We start from the raw sequence: 17,519 nt of genomic DNA on the forward strand, positions 1-17,519 counted from the left end.
GATTTACTGAGAAATGAAGGAGTCTATGGCGTAAGTACATGTCTACACCACTATGGAGCATGGCCGATCGGGAGGTGTCCCCATGAGTGGTGTCCCCTTTAGGCCAGACCACCTGACTTATGCATCGGCATGGCCCAGGCACCTGGGGGGCAGGGCTCCTAACATTCCGTGCACCCGCACAGAATTCTGTTATGACGACCGAAGACCGTTACGCGGCTCGCTGAGCTCCACTGGCTCAGTTTCACTGGACTCTGAGCTCCTGGAGGTGACTTCAGCGCTGAGCTCTGGGATCCTGAGCCTGAGTGTCCAGTGCTGTTGGCGGATCACATTTTTCTGACAGTAAGTGAAGAAGTCCAGTGCTGGTCCTCCCTCAGTCCCAATGAAACCTATTGGATTTCATTTGTTCCTCACCCACCATGTGTTTGGGTTTCTTCTCCCCAGTCCCTGGCTGTGCCTCTCCTGCCACACTGGCCAGCATGGCAGGGTCCCTCTGCCCCCGGTCCAGGCAGAGGGCAGAGATGGACAGCCGGGAACTGCGCTCCCAGCTGGTGGACGCGAAGGAGAAGATTCTGGACCTCAGGGAGAAACTATATATATCGGAATCAACCGCTTTCTCCCTGGCCAACCAGCTGCGGAAATATAGTAAGTTCTGTAGGTTCCCATGCTCAGTGAGGAACGGTTGTGTGTGTTCTCTCTGAGAAAATAAAGTCTCTAGACTTGGTGCTTCTCTTCCCTTTATCAAAATAAATTCCATCCTGATTATATTCCCAGGAAGGGAAAAGGGGGTATTTTAACCCTATTTTTCTGAGGATGGACAAACTGAGGCACACAGAGTTTGGCCACGATTCCAGGTGAGTAGGGTGGGGCATGAGGTAAAATGTCAGTTATTTATTCCTGCAGCTGCCAAGGAAGTGCTGTGATTTGGGCACAGGCTACACCGGTTTGTCTCAGGAGCCTGTGCACTGTACCAAATCCTGCAGTCACATAATGTCACTGTGGTTGTAATTTCTGGGACTGATGAGCTTCCATTCAATTCAGGCTTGTGTTGAGGCCCAACAGGAAAGCACTGAGCTGCCCCCTGGGGAAGGTTGGGATGGACACAGCCCCTGCTTCAGAGGAGCTTCCAGAGGAGTGTGATCCTAACGGCACTTGTGACATTCCTTAGTGACCCTGTCCAGGGGGCTGACTCTGGTGGGAGAGAAGCTTTCCCACCGCTGTGTGTCCCCTGAGCTGGGGAACCTTCAGGGACACAGGACGGCCAGCAGGTGCAGGTGGACCGTGACAATCTGAGCTAGGAGACATTGGCCCGCGTGTGAACAAGGGACGAAGAGGACAGCAGCAGCCCCTATGACAAGCAAAGCCGTGGGTGGGATGGACCCCACCCCCACCCCAGTGCGCCTGGCCACTGCCAGCCCTTGTCCTGCTCAGGAAGAGAAGCCCGAGCGACTGAGGGGTCCTGGGACAAGGGCACGTGCACAGCAGGATTGGAAGGAATCTCGCAACTCTGAGGCTGAACTTGCATCGTTTTCCTACAAATTATTTTCCAGTAAATCAGAGGATTATTTTTAATCAAAAGGAATGAAAGAGAATAAAAATTGAAGCCTGTTATGGAAGTGAAGAGATGAGTTCTGGGAAAGGACAAACTGTGTTTTATTAACACCTTTCCATGTAATCATAACATAAGCATATGAAATACTGTGAAGAGGAAGAAGATGGAAGAAGGCTGAAGACCGTGTGTAGAGCAGGGACCCTGGGAATGTCTCCAGGTGCCAATGCAAGTTGTTTGTCTACGCTGTGCCTCAGTTTCCTCCTCTGTTTACACGGTGCTATTGTAGCACCTATTAATTGGAGTTGCAATGATACATTCATTAATTCCTGTGTCGCTTTTACAGCAGAGCCTGAGAAGAGGAGCCACTGTGAGCTCCCAGTTCTCTCACTTCCAGTGTGACCCGAGCCTCACTAGCGTGTGGGAATTTTCTCTCGGGTCCTCGTGGTCTAACGCCTGATGTTTCCCACAGGTGCATCCAGATGCAATATCTACCTGTGAGAGGCTGCTGCGCTCTTTGCATTCCCAGCACGAGGGCCCGACCAGTCCTGGGGTCCTGGGGGCCTTCCTAGCTGTGCAGGCATCACTGCATCACGCCCCATGCAGTGATTTGCGTCACAGGCTGCACCTTGGTCACGTGGCCCCTGATCAGAGTCAGACCTTCGGGGATATGAACTCTGACTCTCCTCAATCCCAATTCGATTTATGCCAAGTACCTTTATGTGCCTTTCAGCTTCTCCTTCCTCATCTTGCAATAGGGATTCTCAAGGCCATGGAGATGGGAGGGTGAGAATTAAAGGTGTAGAAATCCCCACATAGGACCTGGGACTGGGGATATTTTGGTCCCTGGAAGGGACCCTGCTACCTCCCCTGTGGGCAGTGGCCACAGCTTCCCACTGAGGCCGGCGTGCGTGTCTTTCTCAGAGTGTGGCGAGTTCAGGGATGTCCTGGAGTCCGTGCTGGGGGTGAGGCTGGACTTCCGGGAGGAGGAGCGGGCAGAGACACCGACCCTGGAGGACGAGCTCAGGTAAGGGTGCTGTGTGTGGGGCAGGCAGGGGACATGTGAGTCTCTGACGTGGGCAGCTCAGCTGGGACATCTAAGAGCCCACCTGGGCCACGAGAATGGCAGGAATGGATGAGGCTGGCACGTTTTTCACAGATATTAATAAAACAATATGAAAACAAAACTAAGGATGTATTCTGGCCCACAGCCGTGACTCAGAGCCATGTTTTCTCCTTTCAAACAAGAAATTGTTAGGGTGAAAGTCACGTAACATAAAGTTAACCAAGTACAGTGACAACTCAGCAGCATTGAGTGTAGTCACACTGCGCATTCAGGTGATGGAAACACTAAAAGCCCCGACTCCACACTGAGCGATATATCCCTGTGACAACACTGCACTTGGACCCCTCACAGTCATACAAGTAAAACTTTACAATGTTGTGCAGTCACCGTCCCATTTACTCTGAATCACACTCACCCTGACTGAATGTGGCTTGTGAGTCTGTTGCCCAAAGAATGTTGTCCCCTTGGCCTGGTCATCCTGTGTCTTTCATGCTTTCGACTGGCCCCAGCTGGACCTGCCACATTGCTTCCTGTGGCTGCATGTCCAGTCGCTCCAGAACGTGCTGGGTGTGTCTTCATGTGGAAAAGGCCCTGGCCACAGTGAGGGACTGAGGGACACCATTGTGAAGCCAATTCAGGAAGACACCTGGCTCCTCTTACAGGAGAAACAGGAAGGGAGCGTCAAGGATCTCACAGGGGCAGTCTGTGACGCATGGGAGGCTTTCCCTGCACATTCTTCTCTCTCTTTGCCACAAGCAGGTCACCTAATACGTGCTAGAATTGCACTTGGAAGGCTTCCTGGGGACATCTTTCCAGAAATGTCTGCCACGGTCCATATAATCTATTGTCAACTGTGCCTTTTCATATTTGCTTTTTCTCCCACCATAGGGAAGCCAATAGGGTCATTGAACAGCAGGCCCGAGAGCTGACCCTATTGAGGCAGGTGTTGAGAGAGGGGAGAGACGGCTCGTTTCTCCTCCAGCAGCACCTGCAGGCCCTCCTCCTGCAGGACAATCTTGACAGCTGCCAGGGCCAGGGCCTCCGTGAACACCTGGCGGAGGGGCGCAGGCTGGCAGAGCACCTCGTCCACACGCTCAGCCCAGGTGAGTGGCCATGGGCCCTTGGGACTCTGAGGTGCTCCCAGGTGCCGGCTCACAAGACACTCCACTCACAATGTGGCTCTTTACCCGGCTGTCCTGGTTTGCACGTCACATTTATGGCCATGACAGGAACAGGGCTGGCCGGTGGGAGCAGAGGACAGAATGCTCAGGGTGGGGGTCCCAATGTCCCCACTCTGTCCTTCCTCCTGATGCATCATGGCCTTGAATTTATCAATTCTTTTTTCATGGGTTTTGCTTTTGTGTGTTGTGTCCAAGGTCCCAAATCTAGGTGACCAAGCCCAAGGATTTGTTCTGTAAAATTGCGCTCAGTCAAAAGGCCACACTCAGGGATCCAGAAGGACACATGTGACCCCAAGGCCCAGGGTTCCCCACTCCACAGTGGACCTTATGCATATTTAATTAGCTTCATACTTAAGAATGTCTTTTTTGAGCTACCTTAAATGGCATTGTGTATTAATTTCAAATTCCAGCTCTTCATTGCTGATATTTAATTAATTGATTGCATATATTAGCTCTGTATCCTGCAACCTTGCTACCAATGGTTTATTCATTCCAGAAGCATTTTGTTGGTGCCCTCATTGCTAATTCTTTGGGATTTTTTATATAGACACTAGCTTTTATTTCCTTTCCTCATCTTATTGAAACAATTAGACCTTCCAGTGTGATGCTCAGTAGGAGTACACTTCTGACGGTTTGGGCACTTCTATGACTGCAACGGCCTATTTTTTTTATTTCTCAAAGTTCTGCAGACTCATACTCCAGCAATTAGTCAATTATGCCTTAGATTTTCTTACCATAGAAATGGTCCACATGTAGAGGTCTGTGCCGGTGTTCGTTGGGATGGTGTGGAGCTACTCAATGTCTGACTGGACATTTCTGAAATTCTATGCAGAAAACCACGAAGAGCAGGAGGAGGAGAAGGAAGAAGAACCACCAGCCCCCAGGTAGCAATGAGCAAGCAGGGTCTGGAGGAGGGTGGGTAAAATAGGGGAGGCCCAGTTGCACTGGCCAAGATGTCAAAGTAGCCACAGATTTCACAGCAAAGGTGCATGAAAACTGTTTGTTCTTTGATGACATTCACAGAACCAGTGAAAAATTCCTTCCATTAACAAGGTTGTTCAGTGTCTTCAAGGCACTTCCCAGTAACTAGAACAAGTCAGTCTTAGGGATTTCTACAATCATGGAATCTACCTGCTCTCCCTCCCATGGCTGAACTCAGTACGAGATGCCATCTGCTTTCTGCGTGGTTGGCCTTCGGTTGTTGGAAGTGACCCCATAGCAGGGGATATGAGCAGACTGAAATATTTCCACCATGTCACTGCATTGCTAGATGGGGTCCTAGAAGGCACAAGAGCTCCTGGACCTACACTCTCAGGAGCCTGTGCTCACTGTGCCGCTGCGGGAACAGTCAGCACGGTCCACGCAGGAGACTGAGCCACTTCGTGGTTCTCTGTGTATGCTGTCTGCCAACACTGTACCAAAGGGGACAGTTGTGTCCCCTTCCTCAGCAGCTCCTTACATGGCCAGTTCACAGAGCACTTGCTCCTCTCTCACTCCTGCCCTCGAGGCACCCACATTCTTCCTTTCTCATAAGAGGATAGTTTTCTTTCTTTTCTAAATGACAGCCCCTTGCACTCTGTGGCCGGTCCTTCATGGCTCTCATCAGCACCGCCTTGGATCTGGTGTCCAGTCCCTCTTGGTTCGGTCCTATTCTTTATCCCACCAGGCTGAGCAGAGAGGAGCAGGAGAAGGAGAAGGCGAATGGAGTCCTTCAGGGCCAGTTGGGTGAAGGCCACCTGACTTCTGCCAGTCACCATGACCTGGCTGACACTGACCAGCCTGCCTGCACCGGTGCCATCCTGTTTGATGAGCAGGGCAGCTCCAGTGTGCTGGATACAGGAGGGCTGTTTTCCTCTTCCTGTTTCAGGGGTGGCCTCGCCGCCTCTGGGACCTCTGCCTGTGTCTCCTGATCAGGACCAGCCGGGGAAGCCGTGGTGCCTGATCTCTCTGAGCTTAACATTCTCTCCTGTGCACCCCCAGGCTCAGCGGGGAGGAGGAGGAGGTCAATCCCACCCAGCAGACCTCACTGCGGGAGCAGCATATCACTGTCCGCAGTGGCCAGGACCTCTCTGAGTCCCGCCGCCCTTCCCACAGTGCTGCCCTGCTGCCTGATGCGGGAGACGTCTGTGCCTGCCCAGGTACAGCTAGTGAGTGTGTCCGGTATAAAGTAGATGAGTCCAAGTGTCCTCCCAGGGAGCCTCCATGTTCTCTGTGCCCCTCACCTGTCGCCAGGTAGAGAGATGCCAGCAGGCCCCGGAAACACACTGATTTGAATGAGGGTGGCCGCCTGAGCGTTAGGCACAGACATCAGGTGTGTCAGGCAGCCAGGCAACTCCCGAATCCCGGGCCAAACACTTACCCAGGGGACACCACGACAAGGTCACAGTGGGCACACCAGAGCTAAGCAAAGTGGGGGAATTGAAGGAACTGTAACCGACTCTCAGCCACCGCTGATGCCTGTGCACGGCAGGGGTCTGCACGAGCTCGTTCTTTCATGTTGGGACTTGTGATTTGTCCTGCAGGTTCTGATAATTGTTACAAAAGCACCAGTGACTGTCCCAGTAGGTTGGTGGTCTTGCCTGTGTCTGTGTAAATGTTACTGTAGTTCCTGGATTCCAGGCGCAATCTCTCTGTCCCCTCTAATTCAACTGATCCTTGCCAAGCCTGTGTCGGAATACCAGAGGAATTAAACCTGTCATGGCCACATCTGCAGTTGTCCTTGATATCAACAGAGACGGGGCACATAGCTAGAGAAATCCGGAAGAAACCGTGCAAGTGTCTTGTGACCTTGAGACCGAAATATGTTTTAACTTTTCCCAGTAAGTTCAGACCTCACCATGACAATCACCCGCCACGCTGGGGGTGTTTTACAGGACGGATCAGCACGTGGTCCTTCCCCACTGCCTCAACGTCCGCAAACGAGATGGGCACAGCTCTCTAAGGGTGTCTGAGGTCACACGGGTCATCTGTCTCCAGGCCCAGATGGGCCCAGCGTGTGTCATGGTGGGAATGGCACTATTTAATGTCTGGACATTTCTCAATTTGTTTGCAGAGAACTATGCAGATGAGGAAGACAAAGAAGATCTAGAATCACTGGCCTCCAGGTGACAATGAATTATCAGGGGCTAGAAGCAAGGGTAGGACATGGCAGGGCAGGGTGGTGTCTAAGGACAGAACGTGAGGCCAAAGTAACCAAGATTTCACACTCGAGGCAAACCCAGCCCACTGGTTGTACTGACACATTCAGTGCCATGGAGCTGGCAGAGCCCTGCAGCAAGGACGTCACCTCCCCAGTGGTCCCTCTACTTCATGGCACTAGTAGCGTGAGTCTGACAAAGGGAACTGACCGGTCTAAGGGGCGTCTTGCCCTTGGATAGATCCCGGGTTCTCCTGCGTGAGGCTGTGACTGACAGGGCGTGCATGTCTGCTGTCTACACTGTGGTTTGGGTCATTGACAGGAATGTCCTCGGAAACAGTCTCCCATGGCACAAGTTTCAAACACGAGTCCTAGAACACACAAGATCTCAGAGAGTGTATACCACCTCAGGCCCCATGTTCCCTGAACTGCTGCGTGTGAAATTGACCATCATATGTCCCCAGTGTTGAGCCAGGGTTATGGGTCCCTGTGTGCTGTGTGTCCTGCCTGCACCTGACAGGGCGTCTGGGGTCTCTTCCTCCTTAGATCCGCATCTTGTCAGTGCACTTTGCAATGCCGTGTGGTCTGTGTCTCTCTATCTGTCTCTCTCTGTCTCTGTCTGTCTGTCACCCCCATGCTCAAATCAGCCGAGCTGTGCCCAAGACAGAGGGGGAGGTATCCTGCCTCCTTTGCGAAGGGAGGCCACACGTAATTAGACTGCCACCTTCTGCTACCCATGGGGCCGCGCAGGGTGCTGAAGTGTCTGATCCGTCCTGCCTTCACCTTTGGTTCTTAGTCTCACCACTGTGCCCAGTGAGCTGCAGGAGGACACAGGGACTGAAGATCGGTCACAGGCACTGACAGAGCAGGATTTCCCTCCTGGTGGTGCTGACCTGTCTGACTGCCAAGAGCCCATCAGAAGCGCCGCCTCCTTGTCTGCCGAGCATGAAGTCGCCTCTGTTCTGGAGGGAGCGGGTGAGTCCTCCCCTGATAAAGCTGGTCAGTCTCACTGGCGTCCCAGGTGGCCTCGCTGTGCTCAGTCCTCTGCCTGGGCTGAGCGATGTCCCTGCAGGCCGACCCTGGAGACATGGATGGTTCCCGTCAGGTGCTTGGGCAGAGTTTTCCGCCCAGAGGGGAGGTGGGTCTGGGAGCTTTGCCGTCTGCCCAGCCCCTGACCGTTTGTCTGCCAGCCCGGGCACCTGGGATCTCTGCTTCCCCAGGCACACACCTGACAGGTGACATCTCCTTCGTATACTCGGTGTCTTTCTGTGTTGCCACGGTCACTGGGTGGTCTCACTGACCCGCAGGGACATGAGAGATGGGTGTTCTGGGAGGACGTAGCAAAGAGAGCACCAGGATCGTTCCCACTGAAGCCTCTTCTCCTTTCAGCCCCCACGCAGGAGGCCTGTCCCCAAGGGCCTTGGAGTGGAGACTTGAGCCCCTGCGTGTCACAGGTGCAAGCTGCAAACACACAGCTGCAGCCAAGCACCCTGGTGAGCGCCTGTCTGCGGCTGCCGCTGGACCAGCAGTGGGGTCGTGGCTGTGGCTTCGCCACATGGAGCCTCCCCTGCGAGCCCTGGATCCTCGCAGCCAGCGCTGACTCTGGGCACCAGTGGCTAATCCTCCCAGGTGGGCAGGACAGGGGAGCAGGAGGCTCTGATGTGGGGGTTGCTGTCACCATGCCGGGGGGCAGGGAAGGCATAGCGGGGCCCCTCCATGCTCACTCAGGGCCAGGTGGAAATCCACGGTGCTCTCCCATTGTGAGAAGAGCAAGGTCTTGGGTTCTGGTTCAGGCCTGCCCTCAGGTCCTGGCATGACACTTCTTGGTTGTTCACCTTGGCTATGTCACCTGTCTTCTTAGGTCTTCACATTTCAATTCACACACCTGAGAGCCCTGAAAAATAATGTCTATATTTCATTGTTTATGTGATCATTAACCCAATTTCCAAAGTGGCTGATTCAGTACCAATTGTTCAACTAAAACTGTGACCATGTCATATCTAATCCTTCTGTCTTTCGGTGGTTTGTCACTTACATAGCGATTTCACGTGGATTTTTTTTTAACAATGTTGCTCCTGGGCCCACCCACAGGTCAGTCTCCCGACATATCCAGGTTTTCTTCCAGTTCTTTAATCCTCTTTTTGAAATAAAGGACAACCTTTTTTGTGAACTGTCCAAATCAGTTTGCCCTGTGACCGTCCCACCTAGTTGGTCACCGGCAGGCATGGCAGGGCCGTGTCCTCAGTTTCCTTCTCAGAAGGACCCACTTCTGCTCAGACTGTCTTACCAGGGAGCTGCCAGCCCCCACATCCTGTCCTGCCCCTCCTTGCTCTCTGTCCCTCTCCATCTCCCCCTGGAGCCTGTGGGGCTGCCTGGGGCTCCTCTGTCGGGCGATGCCCTCATATGAGAGGTGACAAGCCCCAGGTACCCAGGACTCCATGAGGGTCATGAGCGGTCAGGAGCCCCAGTCTGGCCCCTTGGGGAGGGCTCCTGTGAAGGGCTCAGTGCTCACAGGTCGTGAATCCCGGACTCGTGTCCCGGTAACTTGTATCATCTAAGCCTCTGCTCTTCCCTCCGGTCTGTCTTCCAGTTCTTGGATTCCCAGGAGCCCCGCCAAGACTCCCCCGGCTGGCGCAGGCAGTCTGGCCCCGGCTCGCTGGCCCGAGAGCCCTGAAACCGAGGATGAGTGAGAGAAAGTTGCTGTTCGGCAAGTGGAGAGTGGCGTGCAGTGTCCCAGGCCTGCAGCCGCGGGTGCAGAGGTAACCCCACCTGCGGTCTCACACGCACGCACGCACTCCTGCTGCTCTCTGTGCGAGGTGACAGGTCGTCTCCGGCTGCTCTTTCTCTGCCACGTGTGTTCCCTCCAACAGCCGCTGTAACCTCCGTCTGGGCTCGATGGTCAAGTTGATCATTGACTTTGCAAGGCCAGCCAGGTGCCTGGAATGCACCTGCCAGAACTCAAGAATTTTCCTTCTTTTCCACCCTTGGGAACCCGTAGCTCCCTGGGAATGGTTCCTGCCGTGACTCACTCCAACCTCTGAATGAGAACAGTTCAAAGTGAGCACACCTTTGGCTCATGACCAAAAGGAATGTAGAACCTGGTCCCAGGCAGGAGACCTGCACTGGCCTTGTGAGATTTGTGTCCAGCCCCAGAGGTGCAGGGCTGTGTGACGGGGGTCCAGCGTCCAGGGACTCTGTGTCCAGGCACTGTGGACTCATTGGAGCTGACATGAGCTGAAGAACACTGGAGGCGCCCTAAAGTGATGTCAGTGCAGAAATAGTTGCACAGGGCAGGACATCAATCCTCACAGACCATGGGGTGCTGAGGCATCTGCTCTCTCTCCATGTCATGCCTGTTTCTACCTCTGCACGTGCAGTCAAGAGTCTAAAATGCCACTCCCTTGACTGTTCAGATCAGAGGCAGTGAGACTGGGTTTTTTGAGTTAACTTGGAAACATGTGAGTCTGGGGAAGCGTTATAATATGAACAGCCAGGATGACATACAGGAAAACAGGACAATCTGCCTCACCAGCCCTACTGACCAGAGAGGGTTGACACTAAAACTGTCAGAAAGAGGCCTCAAATCCATAGACCAGGGGGAAAGAAGCCAATCTTGAGAGAAAAGTGGAATAGGAAGAGAATGAAGGGAAGTGAGGGTCGTCTATACAGGGTCTCTGAATCGCACTGCCTGTCCTGAGAACTTGGGGAGATTCCAGTTGAGATGAATGCATCAAACTTGAAATTCTCACGTCAGTGATCTAGGGGGCAGTCCGAGCATCAATATTTTGAAAGACTCCCAGGTGATTCTATTATGGGGCTGTGATATTTCAAAGATTTCTTTGGTCTTTGGCCCTTATCCTGACATACAACTCCTCAAGCCCTTGGAATCTCCAGAGTGATGGCATTTTTATGGCAATGTTGACTGATGGCTGGCGGCCCCTAGGTAGCTTCAGAATGGGGGCAAGGTCACAGGGCTGGGACTCTCAGCTCCAACCTTCCCCTCGAGGAAGGGGAGAGGGGCTGAAGGTTAAGTTGTTTGTAATGGCCAATGGTTTAGTCAGTCTTGCCTATGTATTGAAGCCTGCATCAAAACCTCACAGTCCAGGGCTCAGAGAGCTCCTGTCTAGCTGCACCGTTGAGGCTTCTAGAGGGTGGTGTCCCTGGATGGTCGTGGAGCTCAGAGCCCCTCCCCTGTACTCACCCTGTGTCTCCCTCATCCGCATTCTTTATAATGTCCTTGCTAATAAACCAGTAACCATGTTTCCCTGAGTTCTGCGAGGGTCTCTTGCAAATTCGTCCACACAAAAGAGGGGGGGTGGGAAGCCCAACTTGAAGACATAATAGGATTTAGTATTTTCTTTGGAATATTTAAAACAAATGCTGAAGTTTACATTTCTCTCGTTAATGTCACAGCCCACGCATGTGGTCAGCACTACAATTAAAAAACTTTACTTTTGGTCAATGACTGTCATTGAGTGAAATCCACAGATGGAACTCTTAGATCTCATTCCCCTGATGAGAATAGAAATATAAATCAAAAATGAAACTCAGGGAATGGTTCCGCGTTTATACTTGTCTATGCTCCTGCAGACGCTGGCATGAAAGAGCACATCAGGAATCTGTCCTGGGGAAGGACTTTGGGGGAAAGAGGAGGGCAAAGGGAGGGTGCAGTGAAACCTACGTTGTCCTGTTCAGGCTCCACTCAGATGTTTTCCTGGTCTGGACGTGGACAATGTGGTACAAATGCCCTAAGTAGTAATCAGGTGTGGAATAACCTTCAGTGAATTAGGGACAATAAGCTGAGCCTTGGTGAAAGTCTCTGCTCCCTCTGCACATTCCATTTAGAATCTCTCCTTCATCCTTTCTTTGCCGACCCTCTCTAGGAAAATACTTTCACTGTTTCTAAATCCTGATCCCTGTCCCAGCCAGGGTGACCCACAGCCTCCAGTGGCTTATTGATTTCTCCATTGGACCCTTTCTCTCCTCCTTCCAAACAGTGTGGAAAGGGCCTGAGGCCTGGATTCTAGATCCGGGGTTGTTAGCAACAGGTCACGTGGCTTTAGTGGACTCTCAGCCCTTCAGGACCACGCTTTCCTCTTCAGATCAAGGGGGACTGTAAGAGATGAGTCCAAGGTCTCATCCCTCCTGCCTTCATCTTTGGTTCTTCCTCTCCCCAGTGTGCCCAGGGAGCTGCAGGGGGACGCAGGGACTGAAGGACTGTCACAGGCACTGACGGAGCAGGATTTCCCTCCTGGTGGTGCTGACCTGTCTGACTGCCAAGAGCCCATCAGAAGCGCCGCCTCCTTGTCTGCCGAGCATGAGGTCGCCTCTGTTCTGGAGGGAGCGGGTGAGTCCTCCCCTGATAAAGCTGGTCAGTCTCACTGGCGTCCCAGGTGGCCTCGCTGTGCTCAGTCCTCTGCCTGGGCTGAGCGATGTCCCTGCAGGCCGACCCTGGAGACATGGATGGTTCCCGTCAGGTGCTTGGGCAGAGTTTTCCGCCCAGAGGGGAGGTGGGTCTGGGAGCTTTGCCGTCTGCCCAGCCCCTGACCGTTTGTCTGCCAGCCCGGGCACCTGGGATCTCTGCTTCCCCAGGCACACACCTGACAGGTGACATCTCCTTCGTATACTCGGTGTCTTTCTGTGTTGCCACGGTCACTGGGTGGTCTCACTGACCCGCAGGGACATGAGAGATGGGTGTTCTGGGAGGACGTAGCAAAGAGAGCACCAGGATCGTTCCCACTGAAGCCTCTTCTCCTTTCAGCCCCCACACAGGAGGCCTGTCCCCAAGGGCCTTGGAGTGGAGACTTGAGCCCCTGCGTGTCACAGGTGCAAGCTGCAAACACACAGCTGCAGCCAAGCACCCTGGTGAGCGACTGTCTGCGGCTGCCGCTGGACCAGCAGTGGGGTCGTGGCTGTGGCTTCGCCACATGGAGCCTCCCCTGCGAGCCCTGGATCCTCGCAGCCAGCGCTGACTCTGGGCACCAGTGGCTAATCCTCCCAGGTGGGCAGGACAGGGGAGCAGGAGACTCTGATGTGGGGGTTGCTGTCACCATGCCGGGGGGCGGGGAAGGGATAGCGGGGCCCCTCCATGCTCACTCAGGGCCAGGTGGAAATCCACGGTGCTCTCCCATTGTGAGAAGAGCAAGGTCTTGGGTTCTGGTTCAGACCTGCCCTCAGGTCCTGGCATGACACTTCTTGGTTGTTCACCGTGGCTATGTCACCTGTCTTCTTAGGTCTTCACATTTCAATTCACACACCTGAGAGCCCTGAAAAATAATGTCTATATTTCATTGTTTATGTGATCATTAACCCAATTTCCAGAGTGGCTGATTCAGTACCAATTGTTCAACTAAAACTGTGACCATGTCATATCTAATCCTTCTGTCTTTCGGTGGTTTGTCACTTACATAGCGATTTCACGTGGATTTTTTTTTAACAATGTTGCTCCTGGGCCCACCCACAGGTCAGTCTCCCGACATATCCAGGTTTTCTTCCAGTTCTTTAATCCTCTTTTTGAAATAAAGGACAACCTTTTTTGTGAACTGTCCAAATCAGTTTGCCCTGTGACCGTCCCACCTAGTTGGTCACCGGCAGGCATGGCAGGGCCGTGTCCTCAGTTTCCTTCTCAGAAGGACCCACTTCTGCTCAGACTGTCTTACCAGGGAGCTGCCAGCCCCCACATCCTGTCCTGCCCCTCCTTGCTCTCTGTCCCTCTCCATCTCCCCCTGGAGCCTGTGGGGCTGCCTGGGGCTCCTCTGTCGGGCGATGCCCTCATATGAGAGGTGACAAGCCCCAGGTACCCAGGACTCCATGAGGGTCATGAGCGGTCAGGAGCCCCAGTCTGGCCCCTTGGGGAGGGCTCCTGTGAAGGGCTCAGTGCTCACAGGTCGTGAATCCCGGACTCGTGTCCTGGTAACTTGTATCATCTAAGCCTCTGCTCTTCCCTCCGGTCTGTCTTCCAGTTCTTGGATTCCCAGGAGCCCCGCCAAGACTCCTCCGGCTGGCGCAGGCAGTCTGGCCCCGGCTCGCTGGCCCGAGAGCCCTGAAACCGAGGATGAGTGAGAGAAAGTTGCTGTTCGTCAAGTGGAGAGTCGCGTGCAGTGTCCCAGGCCTGCAGCCGCGGGTGCAGAGGTAACCCCACCTGCGGTCTCACACGCACGCACGCACTCCTGCTGCTCTCTGTGCGAGGTGACAGGTCGTCTCCGGCTGCTCTTTCTCTGCCACGTGTGTTCCCTCCAACAGCCGCTGTAAGCTCCGTCTGGGCTCGATGGTCAAGTTGATCATTGACTTTGCAAGGCCAGCCAGGTGCCTGGAATGCACCTGCCAGAACTCAAGAATTTTCCTTCTTTTCCACCCTTGGGAACCTGTAGCTCCCTAGGAATGGTCCCTGCCGTGACTCATTCCAACCTCTGAATGAGAACAGTTCAAAGTGAGCACACCTTTGGCTCATGACCAAAAGGAATGTAGAACCTGGTCCCAGGCAGGAGACCTGCACTGGCCTTGTGAGATTTGTGTCCAGCCCCAGAGGTGCAGGGCTGTGTGACGGGGGTGCAGTGTCCAGGGACTCCGTGTCCAGGCACTGTGGACTCATTGGAGCTGACATTAGCTGAAGAACACTGGAGGCGCCCTAAAGTGACGTCAGTGCAGAAATAGTTGCACAGGGCAGGACTTCAATCCTCACAGACCATGGGGTGCTGAGGCATCTGCCCTCTCTCCATGTCATTCCCGTTTCTACCTCTGCAAGTCCAGGCAAGAGTCCCTGCTCTCTCCGTGCAGTTCCATTGGGAATCTTCCTTCTTCCTTTCTTTGCCGACCCTCTCTAGGAAAATACTTTTACTGTTTCTACATCCTGATCCCTGTCCCAGCCAGGGTGACCCACAGCCTCCAGTGGCTTATTGATTTCTCCATTGGACCCTTTCTCTCCTCCTTCCAAACAGTGTGGAAAGGGCCAGAGGCCTGGGTTCTCGTTGCGGGGTTGTCAGTAACAGGTCACGTGGCTTTAGTGGACTCTCAGCCCTTGGGCACCACGCTCTCCTCGTCAGACCAAGGGGGACTGGACGTGGATGAGTCCGAGGTCTCATCCCTCCTGCCTTCCTCTCCCCAGTGTGCCCAGGGAGCTGCAGGAGGACGCAGGGACTGAAGGACTGTCACAGGCACTGACGGAGCAGGATTTCCCTCCTGGTGGTGCCGACCTGTCTGACTGCCAAGAGCCCATCAGAAGCGCCGCCTCCTTGTCTGCCGAGCATGAGGTCGCCTCTGTTCTGGAGGGAGCGGGTGAGTCCTCCCCTGATAAAGCTGGTCAGTCTCACTGGCGTCCCAGGTGGCCTCGCTGTGCTCAGTCCTCTGCCTGGGCTGAGCGATGTCCCTGCAGGCCGACCCTGGAGACATGGATGGTTCCCGTCAGGTGCTTGGGCAGAGTTTTCCGCCCAGAGGGGAGGTGGGTCTGGGAGCTTTGCCGTCTGCCCAGCCCCTGACCGTTTGTCTGCCAGCCCGGGCACCTGGGATCTCTGCTTCCCCAGGCACACACCTGACAGGTGACATCTCCTTCGTATACTCGGTGTCTTTCTGTGTTGCCACGGTCACTGGGTGGTCTCACTGACCCGCAGGGACATGAGAGATGGGTGTTCTGGGAGGACGTAGCAAAGAGAGCACCAGGATCGTTCCCACTGAAGCCTCTTCTCCTTTCAGCCCCCACGCAGGAGGCCTGTCCCCAAGGGCCTTGGAGTGGAGACTTGAGCCCCTGCGTGTCACAGGTGCAAGCTGCAAACACACAGCTGCAGCCAAGCACCCTGGTGAGCGCCTGTCTGCGGCTGCCGCTGGACCAGCAGTGGGGTCGTGGCTGTGGCTTCGCCACATGGAGCCTCCCCTGCGAGCCCTGGATCCTCGCAGCCAGTGCTGACTCTGGGCACCAGTGGCTAATCCTCCCAGGTGGGCAGGACAGGGGAGCAGGAGGCTCTGATGTGGGGGTTGCTGTCACCATGCCGGGGGGCGGGGAAGGGATAGCGGGGCCCCTCCATGCTCACTCAGGGCCAGGTGGAAATCCACGGTGCTCTCCCATTGTGAGAAGAGCAAGGTCTTGGGTTCTGGTTCAGACCTGCCCTCAGGTCCTGGCATGACACTTCTTGGTTGTTCACCGTGGCTATGTCACCTGTCTTCTTAGGTCTTCACATTTCAATTCACACACCTGAGAGCCCTGAAAAATAATGTCTATATTTCATTGTTTATGTGATCATTAACCCAATTTCCAAAGTGGCTGATTCAGTACCAATTGTTCAACTAAAACTGTGACCATGTCATATCTAATCCTTCTGTCTTTCGGTGGTTTGTCACTTACATAGCGATTTCACGTGGATTTTTTTTTAACAATGTTGCTCCTGGGCCCACCCACAGGTCAGTCTCCCGACATATCCAGGTTTTCTTCCAGTTCTTTAATCCTCTTTTTGAAATAAAGGACAACCTTTTTTGTGAACTGTCCAAATCAGTTTGCCCTGTGACCGTCCCACCTAGTTGGTCACCGGCAGGCATGGCAGGGCCGTGTCCTCAGTTTCCTTCTCAGAAGGACCCACTTCTGCTCAGACTGTCTTACCAGGGAGCTGCCAGCCCCCACATCCTGTCCTGCCCCTCCTTGCTCTCTGTCCCTCTCCATCTCCCCCTGGAGCCTGTGGGGCTGCCTGGGGCTCCTCTGTCGGGCGATGCCCTCATATGAGAGGTGACAAGCCCCAGGTACCCAGGACTCCATGAGGGTCATGAGCGGTCAGGAGCCCCAGTCTGGCCCCTTGGGGAGGGCTCCTGTGAAGGGCTCAGTGCTCACAGGTCGTGAATCCCGGACTCGTGTCCCGGTAACTTGTATCATCTAAGCCTCTGCTCTTCCCTCCGGTCTGTCTTCCAGTTCTTGGATTCCCAGGAGCCCCGCCAAGACTCCCCCGGCTGGCGCAGGCAGTCTGGCCCCGGCTCGCTGGCCCGAGAGCCCTGAAACCGAGGATGAGTGAGAGAAAGTTGCTGTTCGGCAAGTGGAGAGTGGCGTGCAGTGTCCCAGGCCTGCAGCCGCGGGTGCAGAGGTAACCCCACCTGCGGTCTCACACGCACGCACGCACTCCTGCTGCTCTCTGTGCGAGGTGACAGGTCGTCTCCGGCTGCTCTTTCTCTGCCACGTGTGTTCCCTCCAACAGCCGCTGTAAGCTCCGTCTGGGCTCGATGGTCAAGTTGATCATTGACTTTGCAAGGCCAGCCAGGTGCCTGGAATGCACCTGCCAGAACTCAAGAATTTTCCTTCTTTTCCACCCTTGGGAACCTGTAGCTCCCTGGGAATGGTCCCCGCCGTGACTCACTCCAACCTCTGAATGAGAACAGTTCAAAGTGAGCACACCTTTGGCTCATGACCAAAAGGAATGTAGAACCTGGTCCCAGGCAGGAGACCTGCACTGGCCTTGTGAGATTTGTGTCCAGCCCCAGAGGTGCAGGGCTGTGTGACGGGGGTGCAGTGTCCAGGGACTCTGTGTCCAGGCACTGTGGACTCATTGGAGCTGACATTAGCTGAAGAACACTGGAGGCGCCCTAAAGTGACGTCAGTGCAGAAATAGTTGCACAGGG

At 54.3% G+C, this 17,519-nt stretch overlaps 1 protein-coding gene across 1 annotated transcript; it reads left to right on the forward strand.

Moving 5' to 3' along the window:
* Positions 1 to 476: 476 nt before the first annotated feature.
* On the forward strand, positions 477 to 12,601 carry LOC138398065 (putative neuroblastoma breakpoint family member 5). The gene is made up of 11 exons (XM_069492241.1): positions 477 to 642; positions 2,305 to 2,332; positions 2,427 to 2,573; positions 3,501 to 3,715; positions 4,626 to 4,677; positions 5,774 to 5,931; positions 6,846 to 6,897; positions 7,726 to 7,904; positions 12,032 to 12,044; positions 12,107 to 12,276; positions 12,492 to 12,601. The coding sequence occupies exons 1-11, from the start codon at positions 477 to 479 to the stop codon at positions 12,599 to 12,601; spliced, it is 1,290 nt and encodes a 429-aa protein (XP_069348342.1).
* The last annotated feature ends 4,918 nt before the right edge of the window (positions 12,602 to 17,519 follow it).

Source organism: Eulemur rufifrons, chromosome 17 (genome assembly GCF_041146395.1).
Source record: "Eulemur rufifrons isolate Redbay chromosome 17, OSU_ERuf_1, whole genome shotgun sequence".
In the NCBI taxonomy this organism is placed as follows: Eukaryota; Metazoa; Chordata; class Mammalia; order Primates; family Lemuridae; genus Eulemur; species Eulemur rufifrons.